Source organism: Oncorhynchus gorbuscha, linkage group LG02, assembly GCF_021184085.1.
Source record: "Oncorhynchus gorbuscha isolate QuinsamMale2020 ecotype Even-year linkage group LG02, OgorEven_v1.0, whole genome shotgun sequence".
Classification (NCBI taxonomy): domain Eukaryota; kingdom Metazoa; phylum Chordata; class Actinopteri; order Salmoniformes; family Salmonidae; genus Oncorhynchus; species Oncorhynchus gorbuscha.
Window position 1 is genome coordinate 38,556,411 of NC_060174.1, and position 25,328 is coordinate 38,581,738.

A 25,328-nucleotide genomic window follows, 5' to 3' on the forward strand; every position below is an offset into this window, starting at 1 on the left:
CTTCATGGTCAAATTGCTGCAAAGAAACCACTACTAAATAACACCAATAATAAGAAGAGACTTGCTTGGGCCAAGAAGCACAAGCAATGGACATTAGACCGGTGGAAATCTGTCCTTTGGTCTGACGAGTCCAAATTTGAGATTTTTGAACGGATGATCTCCACATGTGTGGTTCCCACTGTGAAGCATGGAGGAGGTGTGATGTTGTGGGGGTGCTTTGCTGGTGACACTGTCTGTAAAAAAAAAAAAAAATCAAGGCACACTTAACCAGTAAGTGTGCCACTATTTGACCAAGAAGGAGAGTGATGGAGTGCTGGATCAGATGACCTGGCCTCCACAATCACCCGACCTAAACCCAATTGAGATGGTTTGGGATGAGTTGGACCGCAGAGTGAAGGAAAAGCAGCCAACAAGTGCTCAGCATATGTAGGAACTTCTTCAAGACTGTTGGGAAGTTATTCCAGGTGAAGCTGGTTGAGAGAATGCAAAGAGTGTGCAAAGCTGTCATCAAGGCAAAGGGTGGCTACTTTGAAGAAACTAAAATATATTATTATTGGTTCAACACTTTTTTGGTTACCACATGATTCCATATGTGTTATTTCATAGTTTTGATGTCTTCACTATTATTCTACAATGTATAAAATAGTAAAAATAAAAGAGAAACCCTTGAATGAGTAGGTGTGTCCAAACTTTTGACTGGTAGTGTATGTTTGTCAGAGCTACTTGAAAGAGCATAACAGTTTTGATATTAAGATGAATTATGTGGAATTGGATCATAGTGATAAAATCAGGACATGTCTGGCTTGACTGGGGATAGATAAGCCCCAAATCCCTACAATTCCCATAGTCTAGAGAGACAGGGAGACAGAGAGGGGGGTGGGGGCGGGAGAAGAGGGAAAAGAAAGGAGAGAGAGGGACAGTTCTCTGATCTGGTATGACTTCACTAAACCACACCTGGGAAAGGGAGGCTCACACACACAGACACACACTGAGCTGTTGCAGGGTCACATTGACATGAGTATGCACTGGAAGTGAAACACTAAACGCTAATGTTGTGTGATAGTCTCATGGGAAGATAAGAGAGAGATGTGGGGGAAAAACAAATACCAAAACACAGACTGAGTAAAATGGATGTTTTCCTATTAGGGATTATCACACAGGAAGGCCTTCCAGTTCAGGAGCAGTTTAAACACATCCAGTTAGTCTCTAATCTTTGGAAACATCCCCTTTGTGGCCTGTACAGACAGAACAGTCACAAGGGCACTACCACTCTCACACACAAACACACACAACCTCACCCACTCAAAATCTAGCCCTGAGGAAAGCAATCTGAAACAGTAGAACATGAACAGATTAGGATGGGTTGGCAGGGTGCTAACCTAATGAGGGCATTATGTTTGCTCACAGATACAGTACCACTCATCATGGATCCTCTCTCAACTAATCTGTTTAGGATGTTTCAGCAAGAGGCCGGTGAAACTTTTGCCTTTTAAATATAGAAACTTTATAAAGAATGACCTTAACCAGACAGATCAATATGTATCTAGACAAGACGTGGGTTGGAAATCATGGCATGGCATTGATTGTTGTTATCACTAGAAAGAACGGGGGCCCTGCCAAAAACAGACTTACTTGTGTAGATCTGAAAGGGTTGGATAGGTATAAGCCCTATGATGGTAGTTCCACTTTTGCCATACTGCTTATACCTATCCAATCATTTCAAATGTACTGTACACGTGTGCCTGGGTCTAAGAGGTAGGGGGCTAGAGGCTGTTTGTAGCCGGTCCTGAATGTTCTAGATATAGCCCTGCTGCCTGCATGACTGCCTGTTGATGGGGTGGTGCTGTGAGCGTTTGCACGGTCACATCATGCTGAGTAAGCCACTGTTAATGAGTCTGACTTACATCACTTACATATCTACAGTATCTACTGGGAGTCATCCAGGAGGCAATAAAGTCAATACTGAAACAACACACAGGCTTTTAATTGTACAGTAAGAAGGAAATAAATATACTTGAGGCCACATGATTTCAATAGAAATTTAACTTTTTTTCCCCCCATGGGGACACATTGTCAAGCTAATTGTTTTGGAACTGAGTATACATAGTTATATACATTGATACAAGTATCTATGCTAATTAACGAAATACACAGAAAAGTCAACTAAGGCAATGCCAAAGAAAAACTCACCACCAGTAGAGTCCCAGTAGATGGCATGAAAGGTCTACAGGACGGCAGGTCCATAATAAGCTAATGATAAAGGCCTCTGACTGACAGTCTGTCCAGAGACTGTGTCCTGGGATATAATACAGTACTCAGAAAGGCCACAAGGAGGGCAGTAAAAGCTAATAGGTGTCAGATAGCACTAGATGTACAGCTTGCGGATGGATATACGTTACATTTAGAGAAAGTCTGTCTGGACAGGGCAGTTCCCACGACGGCAGGAGGGGCAGGGAAGTCTCCCTAAAACCAGGTTAGCCGCTGTCACACGCACAGTGGAATTGTGATAGTCGCAATGTACGTTAGTCAGTGGCTTACCTGATTTCAGATTTGTAAGATATCCTACTAAATGCTGACATGAGTGGCTGGGGAGGTGTGTAAAACACAATAATAGCATAGTGATAATAATAATAGTAGCCTTATCATACGTCTTATTTGACATCAACATGGCATGCAGATGTACACTTAATTGTGGCCTTAGGAATTTGGCAAAGCAGTTGCCTACATAGTGTGACTCCAAATGCTGAAAATAACTTTTGGATTTAAAACTATATGGCAATCTCAGTTAGTTTGGCAGGCTATTCTTTGGCATTTTCATCTGAATTCTCGATACATTTCAGTTGTAAAATATTTAGCATGGTTCTCTTTTAATCTTATCAGTCAAAATGACAAATATGATCAACACTAGTGATTAATTCTACAACACAGGCCTATAACATATCATACACCCTGTGAAACATTGTATCTAGCTATTTCAAAAACATTTGGAAAATAATTCTCATTTTGAACAGAATACAACATTTCACCAGATAAAAATATACAATATAGCCAGCCTACTCACCAATCTCCCAAGTTTTATTTTTGAACAGGTCATTTGTAACAGAACATAACTCCAATAGCTCTGATGAGTACTACACTTTAATGCATGCAAACACTGTAACTGTTTTCTGAAAAAGAAGGTAGAATATTTCATTAAAGTGAAGTGCATTTAAAGAATAGCAGTGTGGCCTAGACAAACGCAGAAGTTCAGTCCACTTGCGCCACCCCAACCATGCCATCTCCTCTGCATCTGCAACCTGAACTGCATATGCAAATCAAACAGAGACTGGCGTCTCGTAAAGCCAGTGGGCAGTCATATTCCCACTGTACAGGCCGTCCAATAGACAACCATCGAATTACAGCTCCAAGGGGTGTGCTTAACACCACCAATGGGTTGGGTGGATTTCCTGAGTTATAGTTGGGTTGCGGCGCGTTCATTTCTGCACGTCTTACATTAGGAATGAACCATTTCCACGACATACATGTTCTGCAATCGGCAACATTAATCAGAAAGGCTTTCACGACTAGATTCCCCCAGTGAAAAAAATCGGGCGAACTGTGATGCAACATTGGTCACTTGAGTCAAGGGAGGTGTATTTAACCAGTTTTGAGAAAGAGCGCTCTACCCGTTCTACTACTGAAAGTGGTTGAACTCTGTTCGCTTGTGATCGGTGTTGCCATGAGGAGAGTGTGGTTGTGCACGTACCAAGGATGCTGCTGCATTACAGTAGTGGAAGCCAGAACGAGAGAGCGCGAATGGCACAGACTGTATGATCTATTCTAGACTAATGTGGTAATGAAATCATGAAGTATTCAAGGCGCGTTACGGAGCATCTTAAATTATTTAGATGCCCTGCAAGACGCAAAGTGCCATGTCAGATACAATTGCCCGACACTCAATACCATTATTTAATACACGTTTTAAACAGATTGATACTCACATTTTTCTGATATATTATATTACCGTTTTCTTAGTACTTCCCTCCTTGTGCTGTTGACAATTCTCTTCATAATCATAATAATTGTACACATATTTCTAGCTTGAATATTCCCACATTTCTTCTAACTACTGTACTGTCTGGTCCGACCAGATCACAGTGGTCTGGTCAGTGGGGTAGTGAGAGGCAACTCAGGCGGGTTAATCAGAATACATTTCATTCACACAATTTTCTCTTAATCGTGACACTATTTGCATTATTCATTCAACCATATAATTCGGTGTATATAAAAACATATTTAAATAGTGCTGTGTGTGTCTGAAGCTTTATTGATACTGGCGCGCGGGTTCAATAACATTACCAAGTGACCTGTTTGAAGTCGAAGCCAAAGCTATCAACATCAAAGGAACATAACATTGTCTGGTCGAAAATGCCAGACCGTACCATTTACTTGATTGGATACAATCGGATACAGGGACAAATTATTACACGATACAAAGCAACAATTAAGCAGGAATGTCTTACGCTTTTAGCCTATTACAGGCCCGTCCAGGCAATACGTCATTTTTACTTCAACCAGCAGAGAGCGGCAGAGCCACATAGTATGTAGGCAACCGGAATGCCCATTATTAGTCTTATTATCAGTCCGGCTACACACAGCCTACAGTACAGTTGTACGATTGGATGACTTTGCATGGGTAACCGAAAACTAGCTAGCCTAATAGGCAGCATAATGGTTAGCATAGGTAGTGGCATAGCGCAGTTTCTCAGGGCCCCGGAAGGTACGAGCAAGACGCCCCCCCCCCCCCCCCCCCAACTAAACATTTTTTTTATAAAGCATTTTTTCTATGCGGCAGTGATAATAAAAAAAATGTCAGTTTTAGAGCTAATCTCCTACTATTCTACACATTTTGCCATGAGGTTGTGAGAAAAAAAATAAGTTTAGAGCGAATTTCCTGTCATTAAAAAAAAATGGTTCATGACATTCCCTTGCAGTGGCTGCAGGGGTGTGTGCTATGTCAGTGAGCTTAGTCACTGCAGTTTGACATTGTCAAAAGACCTAGGGGTGAATCCTAAATCAAATTGGCCTGATCTACTTCATAATCTTATTCATCTAGGCTTGGAAGAAATGGACATTTGTATAAAATAGTTTCAACCAAACCTGCGTTATCTGGCGAAGATGCTTTCACCTATCCAACCTAGATTGGTCTGCCACTCTACATCGCCCCCTATAGCCAAAATAACACACTACATGAGAGTATACTTGGTAAATATGTGTATCAAATGGCATACATTGTATCAAAGAGTTATTGAATGGATACATTTTCAGGTACACTGTATCTTTAAGAGTGTTACAGCGATTTGAGTGCATTTGGCTGGGTGTGGAGTATAATGAGAAGGACGATGTGGTGGCTAAGAGTTCTGTGAGGAGAGAGGGGGTAGATATTCAGGTCCACCTGGTACGCAGTGAACTCAAGTCCTTGAGCTGGGCAAAAGGGCTCGATCTTTGGCAAAGGGAGTGGGATGCAAGTAGTCAAAGGAGGCAATTGTATTGCATGCACCGGTCAATAAAGGAAGAAGTGGGGAGAATGTGATGTAGCAGTGAGGACGTTATGTGGAATAGACTAGGGTTTGGCCACACAGGTTTGAATGCCACGTTTTGGATGGTAGGGAGACATGAAACAAGTCTGTGTGATGGGTGTTTATCAGAGGAAAAGGTGGAGCATGTGTTGACATTTTGTGAACTGTGTGATAGGGAGAGATTATGTGAAGGGTTAGGGGTTTGGGTGGTGTAGTGAGGGGAGGAAAGGGGAGGGAAGTGTTGTCTAGGGCTCTATTTCACTTCCTTAGAGGAACAGAAATAATGAAGATAATTTAATGTAGGTAGGCTGTGATTGGCCTCACACTCCAGTACAGTAGGTGGTGGTGTATGCGATCCACCAGCCCAATCCCAAAGACGAAGAAGAGTGCGTTCGGCCATTTCCGTCACTCCAGCCAGCGATGTCACTCAAGAAAAATCCTGGACTGAGAAATTACGCCAAACATGTCACTCACAACTGTTTAGGGTAGGTGTAAACACACTTTGCATGTTCGAAGTATTTTTTTTATTTTTTATTTAACTAGGCAAGTCAGTTAAGAACTAAATCTTATTTACAATGACGGCCTAGGAACAGTGGGTTAACTGACTTGTTCAGCTATAGAACAACACATGTTTATCTTGTCAGTTAGGGGATTCGATCAAAGCAACCTTCATGTTACTGGCCCACGCTCTAACCACTAGGCTACCTGCCGCCCCAGTATGCCTAAATAAAGAGAAATTGTTAATGTACCAACATTATAGTATAAGAATGTCACATGCACCGAAGATAACGAGCTTGCAAGTTATATTTAGACTCAAGCTAATAATGGTAACGTTAGCTAGCTAGCAGGCTAACGTTAGCAGGTTATTCTCCAAAACAATGCAGATATCTAGCTAACATGCATTGCTAGCTAGTGTTGCATAGCTAGCTAAGAATATTCCATAAATTGCACGTTTTATTTGCAAGAAGGTAAGTAGTTAGGTAACGAAGCGTATTTAAGTTTACCTATTAACAACAGGCAACTCTTTTAGCCAGCATGTATGCACAGCAGCGCACCACCACAGTCGCGCAGCGTGTTTGTTGTTGAGGAAACTGAAGCAGCAACAGTTGTTAGCTAGTTAAGCTAAACAGTTACTATAATCTTGAAAACGAGAACTTGGTATACATTTTTACCTCGTTTGTCAGTCTGCTTGTTATTTATGTCTGGCAGACTTTAACCTTTGTGTTAAATCTCTTATCAATGGACTAACTAGCTGCCCACTTCAAGTAGCACTTGACTTGTGACATGCTTGCTGATTTTCATATACCTCCTTCACATACCGCTATTTAAATGAAGTGCTAGTCTGATATTTCTACAAGCGTCCTTGTTTGTAGCAGGTGTCAATACTGAGTACACAGGAAAGCTTTGTTTGCGGGTGGACCAGGTGAAGAGCTGTGGCACTCATTTAAATGTCATTGTATTTTCCAGCTACTGACAATTCATAACTCTCACTTAAGCAGAGCCTTTGGGATTTAGCAAGATATTGGTGCTGGAGGCTCTCTGATGTTCAGCCATGGACGAAGAGGACAGCCAGGATGAGCTGATCAACCGGAATGCTACCCACGGAAAAGGGAAAAGGCCAGCATTGTGGGCAATCTCAGGTATGGGCTCGTTTCCCCACATTTTATGAATAGCCTAATGATTGAATCTTAGTACTATTGGAAATAATCTGAGAGCTAACTTTGTAAGGCTGTACATCCACTTTTCTTTATCAACATCCAGATGAAGACTCAGATGATGATGGGGAGGAATCTGAGGAGGTAGCATCTGACAGTGGTGAGGAAGAACACCTCGATGGAGAAGAAGATGAGGAGGATGATAGTGATGGTGAGAGGTTATTGAGATGTAGGCCATTGTATTCATAGGAAAGAATCGGTAATGGTTCAGGATACACTTTTAGTATCTTTTTATAAACTTACCACTTGAGTTTCATAACCTCTGATCATGCAACATACTTGTTTCTCAGATGATGAAGAGGAGGATGCTGTGAAGGAGGGTGAGGGTGCAGTGGGGGGAGTGTCTGCTGACTTGGCAGGCCTGAGCTCAGATGAGGACACAGAGAAATGTCCCATCTGCCTCAATTCTTTCCACAGCCAGCCTGTGGCCACACCAGAGAGCTGCAAACACTACTTCTGCCTCGACTGCATCCTTGAGTGGTCCAAGGTAGGTGGGTGACATCAGAGGGGGCAAGAAGACGGGTCAAGGGGTCAAAGCCTTTTACCCACTTCAGTCTTCGTACACACTCAAAATTATGATATTGTTGTAAGAACTAAAAGACATTAACCTGTCAAATTGATGATCATCACTGAAACTATGGACAAGAGTCACCACACCTCAGCTTTCACTTTCAAACCTATAAACTGAGTTTTTGTTAAGTCAGACAATCATGATATGTTAAAGTGTGTCCAAATGTTGTGCTTCCAAGCGTGTTTTTGTTCTTCCCTCAGAATGCAAACTCCTGTCCTGTGGATAGAATAGTCTTCAATAACATCTACCTGAGAAAATGTTATGGTGGGAAAGTGCAGAAAATGGTGAGTTATAAAAGTTCAGACTTTCTGTAGTTGAATATAAGTCATATATTTGCCTTTGATCATGATTTCATGTTGGGGTGGGGATGTCTTTGAGCTACTACAGATGTCATGTGCATTTCTCATGAAGGGTATTTGATTTATTTTGTGGCAAAGAACATTATGGTCCAAACATTGTGTATCCAAATATGGATCCTGCATGGGAGCTGCAGACAGTCACTATCCTCTCATTGCTCTATGTGTGTGTGGTGATGGTTGAGTGCAGATCACAGTGCAGAAGCCAGTGAAGGAGGGCCAGGAAGAGGTGATAGACCTGGAGCTGGAACAGACCAGCTGTGAGGTGTGTGGGGGGAGCGACCGTGAAGACCGACTGCTGCTCTGTGACGGCTGTGATGCAGGGTACACAAGCTACACACACCACCTGATCTTTCTTGGATTTTTCATGATGAATTCCTGATTGTACGACATCGGCAAATCAGAATACATCCTTCTGGTCATTAAAATGAACCCTTTTGCCTTTTCCCCCTGTTTTTTTATGATGATCTGATCATGTCCATGTTAACCCCTAATCTCTAACCCATCATGTCTGTGCTCCATGGAAGGTACCACATGGAGTGCCTGACCCCCCCGCTAGACGCTGTCCCTGTGGAGGAATGGTTCTGCCCAGAGTGTCAAGCCAACAACCGCCATTCAAGTAATCAGTACTATTGAGTCATTACGTCTTCCTCTGAGGAAAAAAAGTTGACAATACTCTCTGTATAAAGCCTGAGAACAGGTATTGTGCAGTACAGGTCAGTCCATTTACCAAGATCCCAGAGCTCATCAATGTTCCTGCTCCTCAGGGGGTTCAGAGGAGCAGAGCGACGTGGAGAGTCTGAGCAGCGCCCGTCCCACAACCAGTCGCTCCCGCCCCCGCACAACGGGCCCCACCCGGGCCATCGCCCGCACCCAGCAAAGCGAGAGGGTCCGCGCCAGTGTCAACCGCCACCGCATCACCCAGGCACGCACTGCACAGGTTTGGCATGAGGCGTGTTGCTTCCTACTGGCTTCTTTGTTCTCCCTCACTCCGCTACTCACCACTAGTGTCAGCATCCCGTACTCTGTAGTACTGATATGCAGTATTGATATGAACGCTGTATGCAAAGATTGTTTATTGAGCAGCATGATAATGTACATACAGAATGAAAAATGATGTTTTCCCTCATGGGTTGAAACGTGTATGGTGGGTAGTTCTATGTAGTATTGTATTACATAACATTTGATGAATGACAACTGTTATTTTGTCTCGTTTGAATGCGCTACTTGCACCAAGTAACATTTGACATGCAGGAATAGAATAGAGAGTCAGAGAGAGAGAGGTGGCTCTTCATAGTGACGCTGCAGGCTGCCTCATCAGACTGCTGTGAAGTTCATGTCAAGTAAAGCCTGTCTATAGACAACCAAGAATCAGTAGAGTGATGCAGTGTACCTCTGGTCTCAGATTGCCCCCAGTTTTCTGATGCCACAGTCCACCTGGCTGGATGACACAATCAACGCAGTAGTGGCAGGACTCAACACAGCCGTGTACATACGGGACCTCACACCCCGTGCTCCATCCAGCCGACGACGCAGGACAGGTGAACACACGCACTCTCACACACACCCCACACATACACAGCCTATCTGGGTTGTTAAAATAGATGCATTTGCTCTGTGCCCACAGTGAAGCGCAGGAAAGGCAGTAGTAAGAGGACATCGGGTGAGAAGGGCAAAGCTGCAGGCACTGGGGGGAAGAGGAGGAAACGGAGAGTGAGGAGGTCCAAGTCCAGAAGGAAAATGGTGAGACTTTACATTTTTAACACGTATAGCAGGAAAAGTATAGTACCTAAAACAGATTGATAGGAGTGCTCATGTTCAATCTGGCTGTGTGTATTTGCGTGTGTGTTTCTAGGTGGTGAAGAAGGAGCCTACGTCTCGTGGTCGTATAGCCCATAACCTGGGGATAGGGAAGCCCAAATGGGGCTCATCCCTTCCCTCTGTGTATCGGCCTACAGAAACCACTCTGGGCAGTATGAGAACTGACATAGGAGCTGCTTCGCTCTCTGTCTATGGAGACCCCTTTGACTTGGACCCCTTCACTGACAGGTCTGTCTCAGGCACAACTCACAACCATAAGATAACATAGTACTTTATTCAACCAGGAAGTGGAAATCCCCAGCTAATGTCAGAACAACACTGAACATATATACAACAATCATTTTTAACAAAACCATGAATTAAAAAAGAAAAAGAAACTCGGAAAATAACAAGCAATTGTGGAATGCACTCCAACCCTGTTCTGAATGTTGATTGGTTGTTGATCCCACCCCAGGAATGAAGAGGAGGAAGAGCATGCCTCGGCCATGACATCACTGCTGGAGGCTAAGAGGCATGGCTTATCTCGCTCTGCCCTCCGCTCGCACCAGCCTGTGGCCCGACCAATCACTGCTGGCCTCTCTAGGTACCCCTTCTCATCTCCTCCCACGTTATGTTGTCACATTATGTTGTTACGTCCTTCAATATGGTACATGTGTGACCTGTGGTTGCCATGGTGTTGTAGGCGGGGCCCAAGCCTGCCCCAGGTGGCGGCGTTGGCCCCAGTGCCTGACCTTCTGGGCAGCATCCTATCAGGACAGAGCATGCTGCTGATGGACAGCTCAGACGTGGTCATCAACAGAGACGGATCCCTCAAGGCTACCAAACCAGGTGGGCTGCTAGGGTTTCTTCCTTTCTTCAGTTCAATCCCTTGTCCTTTCTCTTTTTTTCTGCTATTTTTTGTTTGTTTTCCGTATCTAATACCTGGCTATTCAAGAACTAGTGAACATCTTATTTAGGTCTGACCTCATTTAGTTGACTGGTCGATGGTTTGGTCGATAGGTTGTTGGTCGACCAAGATTTCTTTAGTCGAGCAGTCGCACTCAGATTCGTGCCTGTCTCAATGGACTAATCCATTGCGGAGGCCACGTGGATGGTATAGTCCATCACTCTAAGACATGACACTGAAATTCAATATGGTTATATTATGTAATATAACCATTATTTTATGGATATGGTCACTGTCCACAGTACTGAAACATCATCTTCAGCGTGCCGTAGAACTGGCGCCTTTCCCTATGTTGCTCTGTGCATAACAGCAAAATGAACCAGCATATTGGGATTGAGAACAATGCGGGGGAGGCAGCAGCAGCAGAGACGAGGAAACAGCCCTTGTCTTAAACCCTATTCAGACAGGATTAGTTTTACTGGGGCTGGTCGGGTAATGTAATTATGTGCACAAGCACAACACCACATCTGTCATTTTAGTCCTGTCTGAATCTGCCATGTCAGTAATTTGTAAATGGCAGGAGAATAACAATTCCAGACAGAATAATCTACATCTAGTTGGACAGGTGTTGCTCACGGTTTGAACAAGAAAACAATAACTGATTCGATAAATTGAACGAAGTGCTGCGCATAGCATGTGTGTATATATATATATATATATGCATCAACTTTCACAGTGATTGCTTTTGTTCATATGTTTTGTGCATATGAATAACATATTGCCAAATGCACCAGTAAAAAATATTACACCTATTCAATGTAACCCTTGCTGTTAATAGATCTCAAAGCAGCGTACAACTGACCTAAACGTGACCTAAAAGTTCACTTTCGCATCCATAGCCTTAAAATGCATCTCAAGTGCAAGTGCACTGTTTAGCTCACGTCTGAAGGCTGTGGGGCATTTAGGACGTCTGCTGCAGATCGCTAAAATATCCTACGATCACACTTCCTCAATTAAAATATTATGGAAACACTATACCAAAGATGGTTTGGTATGGTTTAGCAACTTAGGAGCCAAGCTGGAGTTATCAGTGTAACCTGTTATCGTCTCGACTTGTTGAAATATATTCACGTCTAGAAAAACACGTCCAGGCTTCCGTCATAACTGTCATTTTATTGGAAAAAATAATTACATGGGGCAGTTTAGAAAGAACAAATCCCATCCGAATCGTCCTCTGGAATAATGGATATTCTGGGGTAATAATTACATAACCAACGTTCTCTATTAATACTAGTCCCATTGCGAATTGCCTGATTGTCTAAGCAAATTGAGGAGAGGGCAAACCAACTTAATTAGGTCTATAATCAATAATCTAACAGTTAAATGTGCCTGGCTTTATAAATCATCCATATATACACTACATGACCAAAGGTATGTTGACACCTGCTCATTCCAAAATCATGGGCATGAATATGGAGTTGGTCCCCCTTTGCTGCTATAACAGCCTCCACTCTTCTGGGAGTGCTTTCCACTAGATGTTGGAACATTGCTGCAGGGACTTGCTTCCATTCAGCCACGAGCATTAGTGAGGTCAGCACTGATGTTCGGCAATTAGGCCTGGCTAGCAGTAGGCATTCCAATTCATCCCAAACATTGTCATGCTGAAACAGAAAAAGGGCCTTCCCTTCACTGGAACTAAGGGGCCTAACCCGAACCATGAAAAACAGCCCCAGACCATTATTCCTCCTCTACCAAACTCTACAGTTATGACTATGCATTGGAGCAGGTAGTGTTCTCTTAACATCCGCCAAACCCAGATTAGTCCGTTGGACTGCCAGATGGTGAAGCATTCATCACTCCAAAGAACGCGTTTCCACTGCTCCAGATCTTAGGCTGGTGTGCGGCTGATCGGCCATGGAAACCCATTTCATGAACCTCCCGATGAACAGTTCTTGTGATGACGTTGCTTCCAGAGGCATTTTGGAACTCTGTAGTGAGTGTTGCAACCGAGGACAGACGATTTTTAGGTGCTTCAGCACTCGCGGTCCCGTTCTGAGAGATTGTGTGGCCTACCACTTCATTGCTGAGGTTTTTTAAATTCATTTTTTTAGTGGGTGGATCAACTTTAATGTTGCGGATAGATTGTTGATCCATCAATGTAATTGTCATTTTCAATCCCCCATATATGTTTTTGTATGTATACAGTTGAACACGGAAGTTTACATACACCTACGCCAAATACATTTAAACTCAGATTCACAATTCCTGACATCTAATCCATTAAGAATTCCCTGTCTTAGGTCAGTTAGGATCACCACTTTATTTAGAAAATGTGAAATGTCAGAATAATAGGAGAGAATGATTTATTTCAGCTTTTATTTCTTTCATCACATTCCCAGTGGGTCAGAAGTTTACATACACTCAATTAGTATTTGGTACCAAGCTTTAACTTACTGACTGACGTCATGAGATGTTGCTTCAATAGAGCTACATCATTTTTCTGCCTCATGATGCAATCTATTTTGTGAAGTGCACAAGTCCCTCCCGCAGCAAAGCACCCCCACAACATGATGCTGCCACCCCGATGCTTCACGGTTGGGATGGTGTTCTTTGGCTTGCAAGCCTCACCTTTTTTCCTCCTAACATAACAATGGTCATTATGGCCAAACAGTTCTATTTTTGTTTCATCAGACCAGAGGACATTTCTCCAAAAAGTATTATCTTTGTCCCCATGTGCAGTTGCAAACCGTAGTCTGTTTTTTTATGGTGGATTTGGAGCAGTGGCTTCCTTGTTGAGCGGCCTTTCAGGTTATGTCGATATATATGACTCGTTTTACTGTGGATATAGATACTTTTGTACCTGTTTCCTCCAGCATCTTCACAACGTCCTTTGCTGCTGTTCTGGGATTGATTTGCACTTTTCGCACCAAAATACGTTCATCTCTAGGAAACAGAACGCGTCTCCTTCCTGAGCAGTATGACGGCTGCGTGGTCCCGTGGTGTTTAAACTTGCATACTATTATTTGTACAGATGAACGTGGTACTTTCAGGCATTTGGAAATTGCTCCCAAGGATGAACCAGACTTGTGGAGTTCTACAAAATAAATTCTGATGTCTTGGCTGATTTCTTTTGATTTTCACATGATGTCAAGCAAAGAGGCACTGAGTTTGAAGGTAGGCCTTGAAATACATCCACAGGTGCACCTTCAATTGATTCAAATGTTGTCAATTAGCCTATCAGAAGCTTCTAAAGCCATGACATAATTTTCTGGAATTTTCAAGCTGTTTAAAGGCACAGTCAACTTAGTGTATGTGAACTTCTGACCCACTGGAATTGTGATTAAGTGAAATAATCTGTCTGTAAACAATTGATGGAAAAATGACTTGTCATGCACAAAGTAGATGTCCTAACCGACTTGCCAAAACTATAGTTTGTTAACAAGAAATTTGTGGAGTGATTAAAACTCATTTTTCAACGACTCCAACCTAAGCGTATGTAAACTTCCGACTTCAACTGTAGTTAACAGAACTTTTCAGTTAGTAACTAAAATGCTTTTTCGCTGCAGCAGGGAGGAGATGGAGACAACGTGCGCCAGTCACACAGGCACACTGTCACTTTTTTTTAACCATGTGACCATTGGGCTCTTTCTTGAGTAATTTGTGTGTCCTAATCATTTAATCAAACAGTGTGCTTAAAGCATCAGACAAGCTCAGTGCATATATAGTTGGTTTTATTCAAACACATGGGGGGGGGTCTGTCTATATATGTAAAAATAAGTTTAAACATGGGACAGGACAGGGACAGGACAAAACTCATCGACAAATATTTTTTTATAGTTTGGGACAGCCCTAGTTTTATTGCTTGTCTATCATTCATTTTGAAGTCTGTTGGATTCTGTGTTAAACAGCATAATAAGGGTTAGTAAATGGATGTCTTGTGTTTGTATTGTAGTGGGTGTGTCATCTTCGTCCAGGCTGGGCAGCAGTAGGAGCAGCAGCTCTGGTGAATCAGTAGCCCAGAACCACTCAGGGATGTCCCCTAACCCAGAAGCGGTCAGCACCCTCTCTCTCCCCACTAACGGAGACCTGGTGGTGGGACCCTCCTGTAGCCCCCTGAACAGGCCCTCCCTCAGCTCCCCAGGGCCCTGCTCGTCCCCTCTCACCCCCTCATCCCCTTGCCCGGCCAGCCACAGCCAGACTTCCCCGCCTCCCAGACCCAGCCCTAGTCTTGGACAGAGCCACTGGGGGGCCACTGGTGTACAACTTCCCCATAGGACCCAGAGGGAAGCCACCTCTACCTCCACTCCTACCCCAGACTCTCGGTCAAGAGGGAGGGAGACCGTGCCACCACAGCCCCAGGCTAAGAAGGCTGCACCTAAACCAGTATGGGAAGCACCAGTATCGGTGCTTCCCAGGATACCAAAGATAAAACGGGAGAGTGGTGGGCTAACGAATGGCATTGTCAGTAGGGGGGATAATAGTAGCCGTGCTAATGGTAATGGCTTCCCTGAGGCCTGTGTGAACAGCCTGGGTGGGAACAGGGGTAGGCAGCCACGGGTGGATCAGCAGCAGCAGGGCAGGACAGAGGGCCAGAGACAGAGACCAGAGCAAGCAGGCTCTTCGTCTGCCTTCTCCAGCTCCTTTTCCTCTTCCTCTGATTCCCCAGTCAACCCGGCATTGGCATCCACAGTGTGCTTCCGGATCAATGCCAGTGGGAATGCGTGGCACGCCCGACAGCTTAACAACGCCTCAGCAATGTTTGCCACCGGCAACAGTCAAGAACCACTGTCCACGGAAGAAGAGGCGGCGAAGAGGAGAAGAGAGGAGCGCAGCAGCAAACAGAGGCCCCTGGCCACCTCACACACACAGGTCAAAGAGGAGGAGGGGGATATATACGACCCCTTCCACCCAACAGGCTCAGACTCCAACGCCTCAGAAAGTGAAGGAGAGAGCCATGCTGGGGGGAAACCATCCATGGCGCACAAGGAATGTACCATCTACCAGGTGAAAGCTGAGGCACTGGAAAATAGGGTGTCACTGGAGAGGGATGAGGGCTCAGGAGAAGTTCTGGATGTGAAGAGCGAGGCAGACACGGCAAAGCCTGGTCACGGCCCACACAACGCACCCAGGTCTGGGATGACTGGCACCAGCACACCCCTGTCCCAGAGCCATGTCCCTGGGAAGAAGGAGAGGAAAGAACAAGGGGGCAAGAATCGAGAGCCCCAGAGCCAGAAGACTGATAATTTGTCATCCAGCTCAGCTTCCAGCCACCACAACAACAAGATGGTGAAGACCGAGATCAAGTCAGAGCCCCAGGACAGCCCCCCCAAGTCCCTGTCCTTGTCTAAATCAAACTCCAGGCCCTCAGGCCATGGGAGGAAAACATCCAAAGGTGGGGAGTCTTCCACGGAACGGAGGTCCACCTCAAACAGCCCAGAGGCAGGCAGGAGAAGAGGAGACAAGGCCCCGGAGCAGCAAGGGAGGAAGAGGGGAGACAAGGAGGGTAAGAGAGGAGAAGAGGGGGGTGAGAGAAGGTCCAGGCGTTCAGAATCGAGGGAGGGGAGACTGCTTTGTTCTCCATCAGACAGCTCCACTTCTGAGACCTCTGAGAGGTCTCGCAAGAAGAAGAGACGGTCATGCTCGCTCTCCAAAGACAGGAGGCGCTCCAGGTACTAATGTAAATCTGTGATAATGTAAATTCTGTGTGCAGTGATTTTGTGAGCTTTTAATAATAATATAATAAATTATGAAATGTGTTCTAGTATATACTGTTATTATAATAACTCTTATTTTTTGATTTAGGTCGAGGTCAGGGTCCGGCTCCAGCAGCAGAGAGCGGTCCCAGAGTAGGAAGCAGAAGATGGGGAGCAGGGAGAGTGAGAGAGAGAGAGAGAAGGGTCGGCCATCAAATGCCAAGAAGCGAGGTCACTCGCAGTCTCGCTCGCGGTCCAGGTCCAGGGAGAGGAGGAAAGACTACTCACGATCACAACCATCATCCTCTGGGTCAAAAAACAGGTTTGAGGTGCGGTCAAAAGACAAGAAGAGGCCGAGGTCCAGGTCGCGGTCCAGAGAGAGGAGAAAAGAAGAGGGGTCGTCACAGGGCACACACAGACCAGGGTCTTTCTCAACCACCTCCTCCAAAGAGCTAGAAGAACAGAAAGAGAAGATACAAGAGAAAGGGCTTACTCTGAAAGAGGAGAGAGAGGCTGAAGAAGACAGAAAAGAGCGAGAGATCAAACAAGAGATGCCGCCTTCTTCTTCAGGACTCAAACCTCACTCTGTCCTCTCTGTCTGCCAGGTGAAAAAGGAGAGTGACGGCAATGAATTTAGAACAGAGAAGCACGCCTCTCTCTCAGCAAAACTGCTCAAGGAGTCGAAGCTGCTCAAAGAAATCAAAAAAGAGATACTGCCTGCCTTTGATATGTTTGAAGAATCACTGGATAGTAAACCAATCAAGGAAGAAAAACCTCTGTCAATGTTCAGCGAGTTCAAGGACTTGCAAGAGCACAAGGAGATCAAAACGGAAAAACCTCCCCCCCTCATAAATGAGGCGTGCGCCCTCCCCACCTCAGACATAACCAAACAAAAAGACCTGCTATTAAAGGAAACTAAGAATGAGCACATCTGGCCTGAGCTGCCTCAACAACTGACCTCCATCATCACTGTTCCCCCCACAGGCCAACCCAGCCCCAGCTTCTCAACACTCCGCACCAACCCTGTCCGTGCTCCTTCTCAGGCTGAAGTGACTACAGCCGGCCAGCAGGTGGCACCATCCCTGCCTCTAGTACCAAAGGCCCTCACAGAGACCCCTCCATCTGTCCAAACCATCCCAGTGAAGGAAGAGGTAGAGGAGCATTCCGACTATGAACTTGATGACATGGACGTGGACATGATGCTGGACAGTCTGGACTATGTGAAGAGTGAGAAAGCAGAGCCAGGAGAAGAGAAAGGGGAGGCTGGGGTTAAAGAGGCGAAGGAGGGCGAAGAGGTGAAGACAGTCACGCCAGGTGTTAAAGCCAAACCCTCGGTGAAGAGAGTCACCTGGAACCTACAGGAACCAGATGGACCACAGCCAGAGAAGACTGGCAGTAGTGAGTATTATTGTACATTTTCAAATATTCTACCTTTTCTATTATTGTTGTTGCATTGTGGAGAGGTGAACCTCCATGTAAGCATGTCATTGTACTGTGTACACCAAGTGTTCCTGTGCATATGACAAAGAAACATAATTCACTTTGTATACAATTTTAGCCTACCCCAATCTGGATTGGCCCAATCAGAGACCTTTAATGTTTTTCTAGTCAGCTGTTTATCTCCGGTTCAGAAACTACCTCTAATTCACATAACACAGAGAGGGTCATAGGGTGTGTGTTTTCTCTGTCTCAGAGCTGGCCCTCTACAAACTGAAGCTCAAACAGGAGGGAGCTCGCAGACCTGCCTCCTCCGCCCAGGCTTCCAATCAGGTATGGCTCAGCCACCTCGTCACCTACACACCTCTTCCTTACTTCTCAGAAACGTAGATGCATTCGTGCCTACTCACCTAGATAACTATTTTGTGCTTCAGGCCTCTACTGCTGTATGCTGCCTTTCTTTCCTGCTTATATGTGCACTGAACAAAAATATAAACGCAACATGTAAAGTGTTGGTTTCATGAGCTGAACTAAAAATCCCAGAAATGTCATACTCACAAAAAGTTTATTCCTCTCAAATGTTGTGCACAAATTTGTTTACATCCCTGTTAGTGAGCATTTATCTTTTGCCAAGATAATCCATCCAAGGTGTGGCATATCAAGAAGCTGATTAAACAGCATAATCATTACACAGGTGCACCTTGTGCTGGGGACAATAAAAGGCCACTTTGTTTTCCCTCATTTTTTTTGACACTGAGCAAATTTCAGGTCTGTTGAGTTCAAATTCTGTGCAACTTCTAGAGCGTGTTTACTGTGAACACTGAGGCTGTACCCACTTTAAGTTTGTTTTTATACTGGTCAAGTAGGCTACTGTGGCTATTTGATGATAATGTATGTCTACCAGAGTGGCCTACCATTCAAAAACAATGGACAAAATGCATCCCATTTTAACATGGAAATAACTGTTCTATCATTCAGCCTACAGTAGCAGCCAATGTGTGGTGTTCAATGTAGGCCTACATTCCATGAGACTTTAGAAAAAAACATGCATGGCTGGACACTAACCTGTTTATCCACTTGTTCTTCAGACAAGGATGTGACTGAAAATGTTGTTTGATGCAGAAAACAACTTTACAAAATAAAATATGTTATTATTTCCATACCATTATTACAGAGAATCAGACACATTATGCTACCCTCAGCCTATTGGCTACTTGGTTGTCTCTAAATACAACACTGCCCCTTTAAGACCAAAAAAAAAGCTCTTTACTTAACTCACTTTTCAAAGAAGTCTAGAAATGTACACGTTTTGTGTTCTTGTAGTCAGCAATATATAACTGGGCTAATAACTCACTAACTGACAGGATATGAACAAAATGTGCATACGTGGCTACATGCAGCTCTTGCTTTGATCTCAAAACGAACGCATCTACTCAAGACGACAGCTGTAAAAACAGTCCAGTACAATGTAAATGGCACAGCTCCATATGTGGCAATGGCCTAGTTGCATATAGGCCTACTGCAGCTCTGATTGGTAATGCCGCCGCACTGGTCTGTGTAGACTGTAGAGAATAGGCTGCGCAATATAAACCTACTCCGAAGCGTTCTGCGAACAGCAACTTCTCTTGCATAGATCGTTTTGTTTCGATATGTTGCATGGAAAGTGGCTAATATTACGTTGAGTTGTTCACAATTTCAACAGTAAAGGGAAACTCTATAAAGTTGAGTGAAGTTCAATATCGTGCTTCTCTCCGTGTGTGTTAGTTTGGGGGAGCTGCATAACAGTCTCGGGTCTAGTTTAGAGGGAACTTTGGTTATGATCAATCAGTATGGAATTCACTATGAAATGGCACCTAGTCACAGCATCATACTGCCGGTTGGTCATATCAATAATATAAAGTAGACGTACTGTTGATCTTTACAGATATCTGTGATTTAGTGCTCCAAAACATTCAGCACAAAATGTTTCTGTAATTAACATGCATCTCTCCTGACAGGCCACAGGGTGGCAGTCTGTCTTTTCTTTTACTCGGAGAGCAGTTGTTGTGGCTGTCAGCGTAAAGCCATTGCTGATCACATGGGTCTTTTGAGAGCTCATGTGAAACTGAAACTGAAACTGATAAAGCAGCGTTTCACAGTGAAATGAAAGTAGAAGCATTACTTGGGAAATAGAAACTTTAGAACGGAGGAATGTTACACGTCAGAGGCTTTTATGTGCTGGAAATAACAGCACAATAACATATTTCCTGTTAGGTCTCGATGAGACAATAGATGTTTGAGATTTAATGCGAGTGTAGCGAAATGCTTGTAATTTAGTTTAGTTAGGTAATATTGCTGTTGTGACTTAAGAACATGAAATACAATATTTAAAATAAAAATGTTAATATTGTACTGTAATTTACCAATACCTAAAATCTTTAATTCTTGTGTGAACATTTAACTTGCGCACACATCTCAAATTGGGATTCACCCATAGTCAGTTAACCTTCCCACCCATAGGAGGCCGCCTTGGGTGCTACATCACTCACTGACCCCAAGGTTCAGAGCACCAAGAGGGCCAGTGCGTCTCTAGTGCTCCCCAGTGCGCTTTCCAGCTCCAACAGCCTACCACAAGTAGGGCTCTCCAAACCTGTTCAGGGGGAACCCAATGAAGCCCTAGGAGAGGATGATGCTTCCAGAAATGATAATGTGAGTCTGAGAGAAAGACCATTATGGTCTTCAAATGTATCAATGCACACTTGGGTGATATCTATGTGTATACAGTGCATTCAGAAAGTATTCACACCCATTTACCTTTTCCACATTTTGTTATGTTACAGCCTTATTCTAAAATTGATTGAAATGTCCATTGTTTTTTGCTTTGTCATTATGGGGTATTGTGTGTAGATTGATGAAGAAAAAAAACAATTTAATCAATTCTAGAATAAGGCTGTAACGTAACAAAATTTGTAAAAAGTCCAGGGGTCTGAATACTTTCTGAATGCACTATATATATATATATATATATATATGTCCTTATATACTTCTTGACAACAAATGACCAGTCCCCTTCATTGTGTAGTAGTGTATGTTGACTAATCACCGGTGTCTATCCTTAGTACATAAAGAAGCTTCACATGCAGGAGAGAGCCATAAAGGAGGTGAAACTGGCAATCAAACCCTTCTACCAGAAGAAAGACATCACGAAGGACGAGTACAAGGAAATCGTACGCAAGGCTGTCCAGAAGGTAGACTTGATAATTGGATCAAATTGTGTCATGTGGTATGCAATTCCGAATTAAAATGATTTTTTACGGGAACTGGAGAACGTGCACATAATAATGATACCAAAGATGTTTATCATGGGAGTAAATCTTTAGATCAGGTGTCTTTCATTGGTTGATGTAGGGGCTTGTCTCAACCTGTGCAAATGAGAGTTTAGATTTACAAGAATCAACTGAGTCTTCCACTAATTCTTGCAGTACATGACGAAAGACAGCCTGTGGCTGTGTTTCAAACTCATAAGACACACCGTCATCCACTTACCGTCGCCTTATGCCCTTGGGAAGATTGGAATGTAAGCCCCTCAGCCCTCGTTTTTGATAGAGTTTGTGAATGTACAATAATGTTCACTCCGGGGCCTGAAACACCCCATAATTCAGTTTGCGATGATTGTAATATCCGCTAAGTCAGCCAAAACTTAAAACCTCAATGTCAATATGGAGAAGTCAACATACAAGTGTAAGTAAAAACGGATGTAAAAAGGTTAGAAATTGTGCTACTAATGCACATGATGGCACAAACACGTCTAGTAAAAATAATGTTTTTGTTTTGGAAATTGTAGAAATAAAACATTTTTCTTCAGCAGTTCCAGCTAGGCAGGCTAACATTAGTTAGCTAATTAATTTGCTAGCTATCATAAAGTAGGCGTATATTAATAATTCTATAGTTAATATAAGTAAACATGCAATCATAATTGACTGTAGTGCATATAAAGCACCCACAAGCTACCGGTGGCTGAAAACACAATCATCAAGGGATGAACAAGTGACGAATTTCCGGGCAAGGGTGGTCCTTTTAAAAATCATTCCTTCCTCCCTCGCCCCTTGTTCTGCAGGTGTAAACACATCAGATGTCATGATATGTCATCAGAAGTGTCCACTTCATTTGAGGGCTGAGAGGATAGGGGGTATCTTTTAAGTGTTTGGAATGCAGCCCTTGTTTCACAGTGGATTAAAAATAAAATAATTTGACTGTTTGTAAATTGCTTCTCTGACTTGTATATAATTTGTTTTCCCATTGTGATTCCAGGTCTGCCACAGTAAGAGTGGAGAGATCAACCCAGTGAAAGTGGCCAACCTGGTCAAAGCCTATGTGGACAAATACAAACATGACAGGAAACACAGGAAAGGAGAGGAGGAGGCAGAAACTGATAGAATAAACGATCCAGAGACCCCATGAAATCATCCACAAGCACTCAGCCATATTCAGCCATTTTCACTCATTTAATCATTTCTGTTATCTTATGTCACAGGATTGTAAGGGGACTCAAGCAAGGACTTAGTGAAAGAGTGGCTCCAAATTTGATTTGTCTTTCATAGTTTTTAGGTGCGATAAAGTTATGTTCTGTCCATGGGAATTCACAGTTTCACAAAATCATGGTAGAGGCGTTTCGTTGAAAGATGTGCAAGTAACTTTTACTGCACCCAATGTTGTCTGGCACTTTGATTACCACTGACTGCCAAACATCTGTTTTGAATTGAATTTGTTTCCAGGTTCACCCGGGGCCAGACCATGTAGATGTACTTTGTTGGTCTACTCTGTATGAGGCTAACACAGAGATTCTGTCTTAAAGAGACAGCTCTGTCAGATCACCTTTCAGTCAAGAGAGGCTAAGGGATAATGTGAAGCAGCTATTTCTACTGGCAAAATGTCTGAATAGAAGCAGTGGTGGCTTTTATTTTGTATCTTTTGGGCAGTAGAGGGGTATTTTTAAAAGAACGCCACAATGCAGAAAAATACCAGTAGGCAATTTATTTTGAAAAGGAGAAACAATTATTTTAGAATTGGTGTAAATATTGATTTTGAATGATCATTATGTACGCCCTTCCAGTTGTTAGCTGCCTAACGGGAATTCACAGATGTATATTGTTCATGGTTCTGGATGAAGTTTGTTGTTTTCGTGAATGTCTCTGTGCTATGGAACTGGATCCGATGGAGTGCTGGTTGACCATACAGTATGTGGCTCTGCACATAGTGGCTGTCCTCTTCAGTGGTGCTCAGATTGTCAACGCTCCTCTGGTCTCTATTGGCAGAATACTAACTTGAGATGAGGCACACAACTCAGACTTCCTCAAAAAATCTCCCATTGATAATCAATGCATGTTTGTTGAGAAAGTTTGGAGTTGTGAATTTTCTTAAGTTTGGACTCGGCCCAAAGTGTCTACTGGTTTTAATCCTACCTTTTTCATCAGGTTTTGATTAAGACAGGAAACCAGGTGAGGTGACTGCAATCATCAGCTTTAATTGATCAATTGACCAGTCATTTGCCAATGATTAGTGAAAACCAGCAGACACTGGAGTTTATATAAGTTTTGTGAATACTGCACCTTCACCTGTTTTCTCTTAGTTTAACGTTTCATCTAGAATCAATTGGCTAGTTCTGTTGTATATTTGTAGCAGGCTAACAAGTCATAAGACAAAGCATATCATGCCTGTCTTGCAACCTAATCAATGTTTTTCCCATTTCTTCACACATTCACACTTGGTTATGAACTCAACTATTTGCTCACATTTCTTCTGAAAGACTAATTCCAAACGCTTATTTTCCAGTTTGAATAATGTGCAATAACCCTTATTCTTGACACTGGTCGGCCAGAGTTTGTTCTTTGTCACAAACAAACTAGATTTGTTTTAGTCCTTGCAAATATTGCCATACTTGTAGTTGCTAACTTGGAAATTGTTAATCAAGTAATAGTCCATAATCTTAGTCAAGGCCAGGATGTTTTTGGTAACGACATGACAAACACTCTTAACAAGGGGCCAAAGGATTTCCTAGTCAGGTATCATAGATGGGAGAAACCCCTGGCCCTAGTCATACGGTATTCAATTCATGCCATCTGTAATCACTGTTTCTCATTGGTTGGAAGTGGTTCACTTCCTTCCTGCTAATGAATACTTACAACTGTACCTGAAAACGGTTGGCCTTCTCTACTTATTTTCAAAGACTCCTCTAGATCTCTAAAAGTTTATTTGTAGAAATGTGCGTTAAAGAATATCCCCCTATCTTTTCAATTTTGGCGTTGGCATGTTCCCATTCTGTGTGTGTAGTAGAATGGATGTGTGTGGACCTGCCTTGGACTGGGCACCTGTCTTGTCCTACACCTATATTCACATTTCAAATCGATCCCTAGATTATATCTGCTTGTCACTTCTGTAGACCTAAAAGGATTGGATTGGTGTATCAGAGGGCCAGATGGAGTTGCTACCAAATTGTGTATACTGTACCTGCAGTATCTGATCCTTTCAGATCTACTTGAAGTGTCTAGGGTTTGATTGGACTTGAGCTTACCTACTTTGTTTTTGAGAGGAGTGGGGAAAGGAGGTGCTTGAGTTAAATGTATGTTTTTTTCTCCTTCATTACTTGATCTCCTAGGGCAAGTGCTTCAGAGGGAACACAAAATGATAAAATAAAATACATTTTTGTCCCAATTTACTTTTTGTGTTCATGTTTTACTAACATGCAAAATGTAAGGGTGGGCTGAAGATATATTTTGTGACTGAATGGGCAACATTTTGAAAAAGGAACCCACTAACATAATACCATAATATTTAACAGGATATTACTAATCTTTACAGAAGTAGCTAATCTCAAACTGCGATGAAATGATATGGCTGGGGGTTATATTAATTGAAGTTAAAGTCCTGTCAAATGTTAAAGCTAGAATCCTCAGTTGCTACATTCATTTTTGGACTTAAATTTATATGTACCCATTGATTCTTGAATATAACTTAAATGCCTCATGAGCTTAGTTCAACTGTTGTACCCCATCAGAACCCAATATAAGCAAACACTGTATAGCCTCATGGTTAAAACTAATTTTGATATGGTCAGTCCAAGCAGCCAACTGTACATTCTAGCTTTAAAGCAGGCATTACACTTCTCCAAAGGAATTCATTTTAAGACTGGAATTTTCACCTACTCTGTAAGTTTGAGTAATGGTTTGCTCTGAGCCAGTGGAGAGGGTTCTCTGCCCCTCTGGCTGCTCTGTGCTATACTTACTGCCTTGACTGTCGTACTGGGCCTGGAGGT

The 25,328-nt window shown here is 43.2% G+C and overlaps 1 protein-coding gene across 4 annotated transcripts; it reads left to right on the forward strand.

Annotated features, from left to right (window-relative positions):
• The first annotated feature begins 5,903 nt into the window (after positions 1-5,903).
• Positions 5,904-24,731, forward strand: LOC124002080 (PHD and RING finger domain-containing protein 1-like). 4 transcript variants are annotated; one of them, XM_046309352.1, is made up of 19 exons: positions 5,904-6,043; positions 7,058-7,198; positions 7,320-7,424; positions 7,564-7,760; positions 8,045-8,128; positions 8,391-8,524; positions 8,728-8,819; positions 8,968-9,140; positions 9,606-9,741; positions 9,828-9,943; positions 10,056-10,249; positions 10,476-10,604; positions 10,704-10,849; positions 14,860-16,576; positions 16,710-17,998; positions 18,294-18,370; positions 20,537-20,725; positions 21,136-21,264; positions 22,328-24,731. In XM_046309352.1, exons 2-19 carry the CDS (start codon positions 7,111-7,113, stop codon positions 22,475-22,477), a joined length of 5,145 nt encoding a protein of 1,714 aa, XP_046165308.1. In that variant the 5' UTR covers positions 5,904-6,043; positions 7,058-7,110; the 3' UTR covers positions 22,478-24,731. The 4 variants fall into 4 exon arrangements, with proteins under 4 accessions (XP_046165308.1, XP_046165299.1, XP_046165325.1 ...); XM_046309343.1 differs by having other exon boundaries at positions 5,911-6,043; positions 7,026-7,198; XM_046309369.1 differs by having other exon boundaries at positions 5,911-6,043; positions 7,026-7,198; positions 8,968-9,125.
• Positions 24,732-25,328: the final 597 nt, after the last annotated feature.

Excerpts from the sequence above, each read along its gene's own strand:
- LOC124002080 (XM_046309352.1), top strand. The coding sequence starts at position 7,111 with ATGGACGAAGAGGACAGCCAGGATGAGCTGATCAACCGGAATGCTACC. Across the intron at positions 10,605-10,703 it reads ATCACTGCTGGCCTCTCTAG|GCGGGGCCCAAGCCTGCCCC; the intron begins GTACCCCTTCTC and ends ATGGTGTTGTAG. Across the intron at positions 18,371-20,536 it reads CCGCCCAGGCTTCCAATCAG|GAGGCCGCCTTGGGTGCTAC; the intron begins GTATGGCTCAGC and ends TCCCACCCATAG.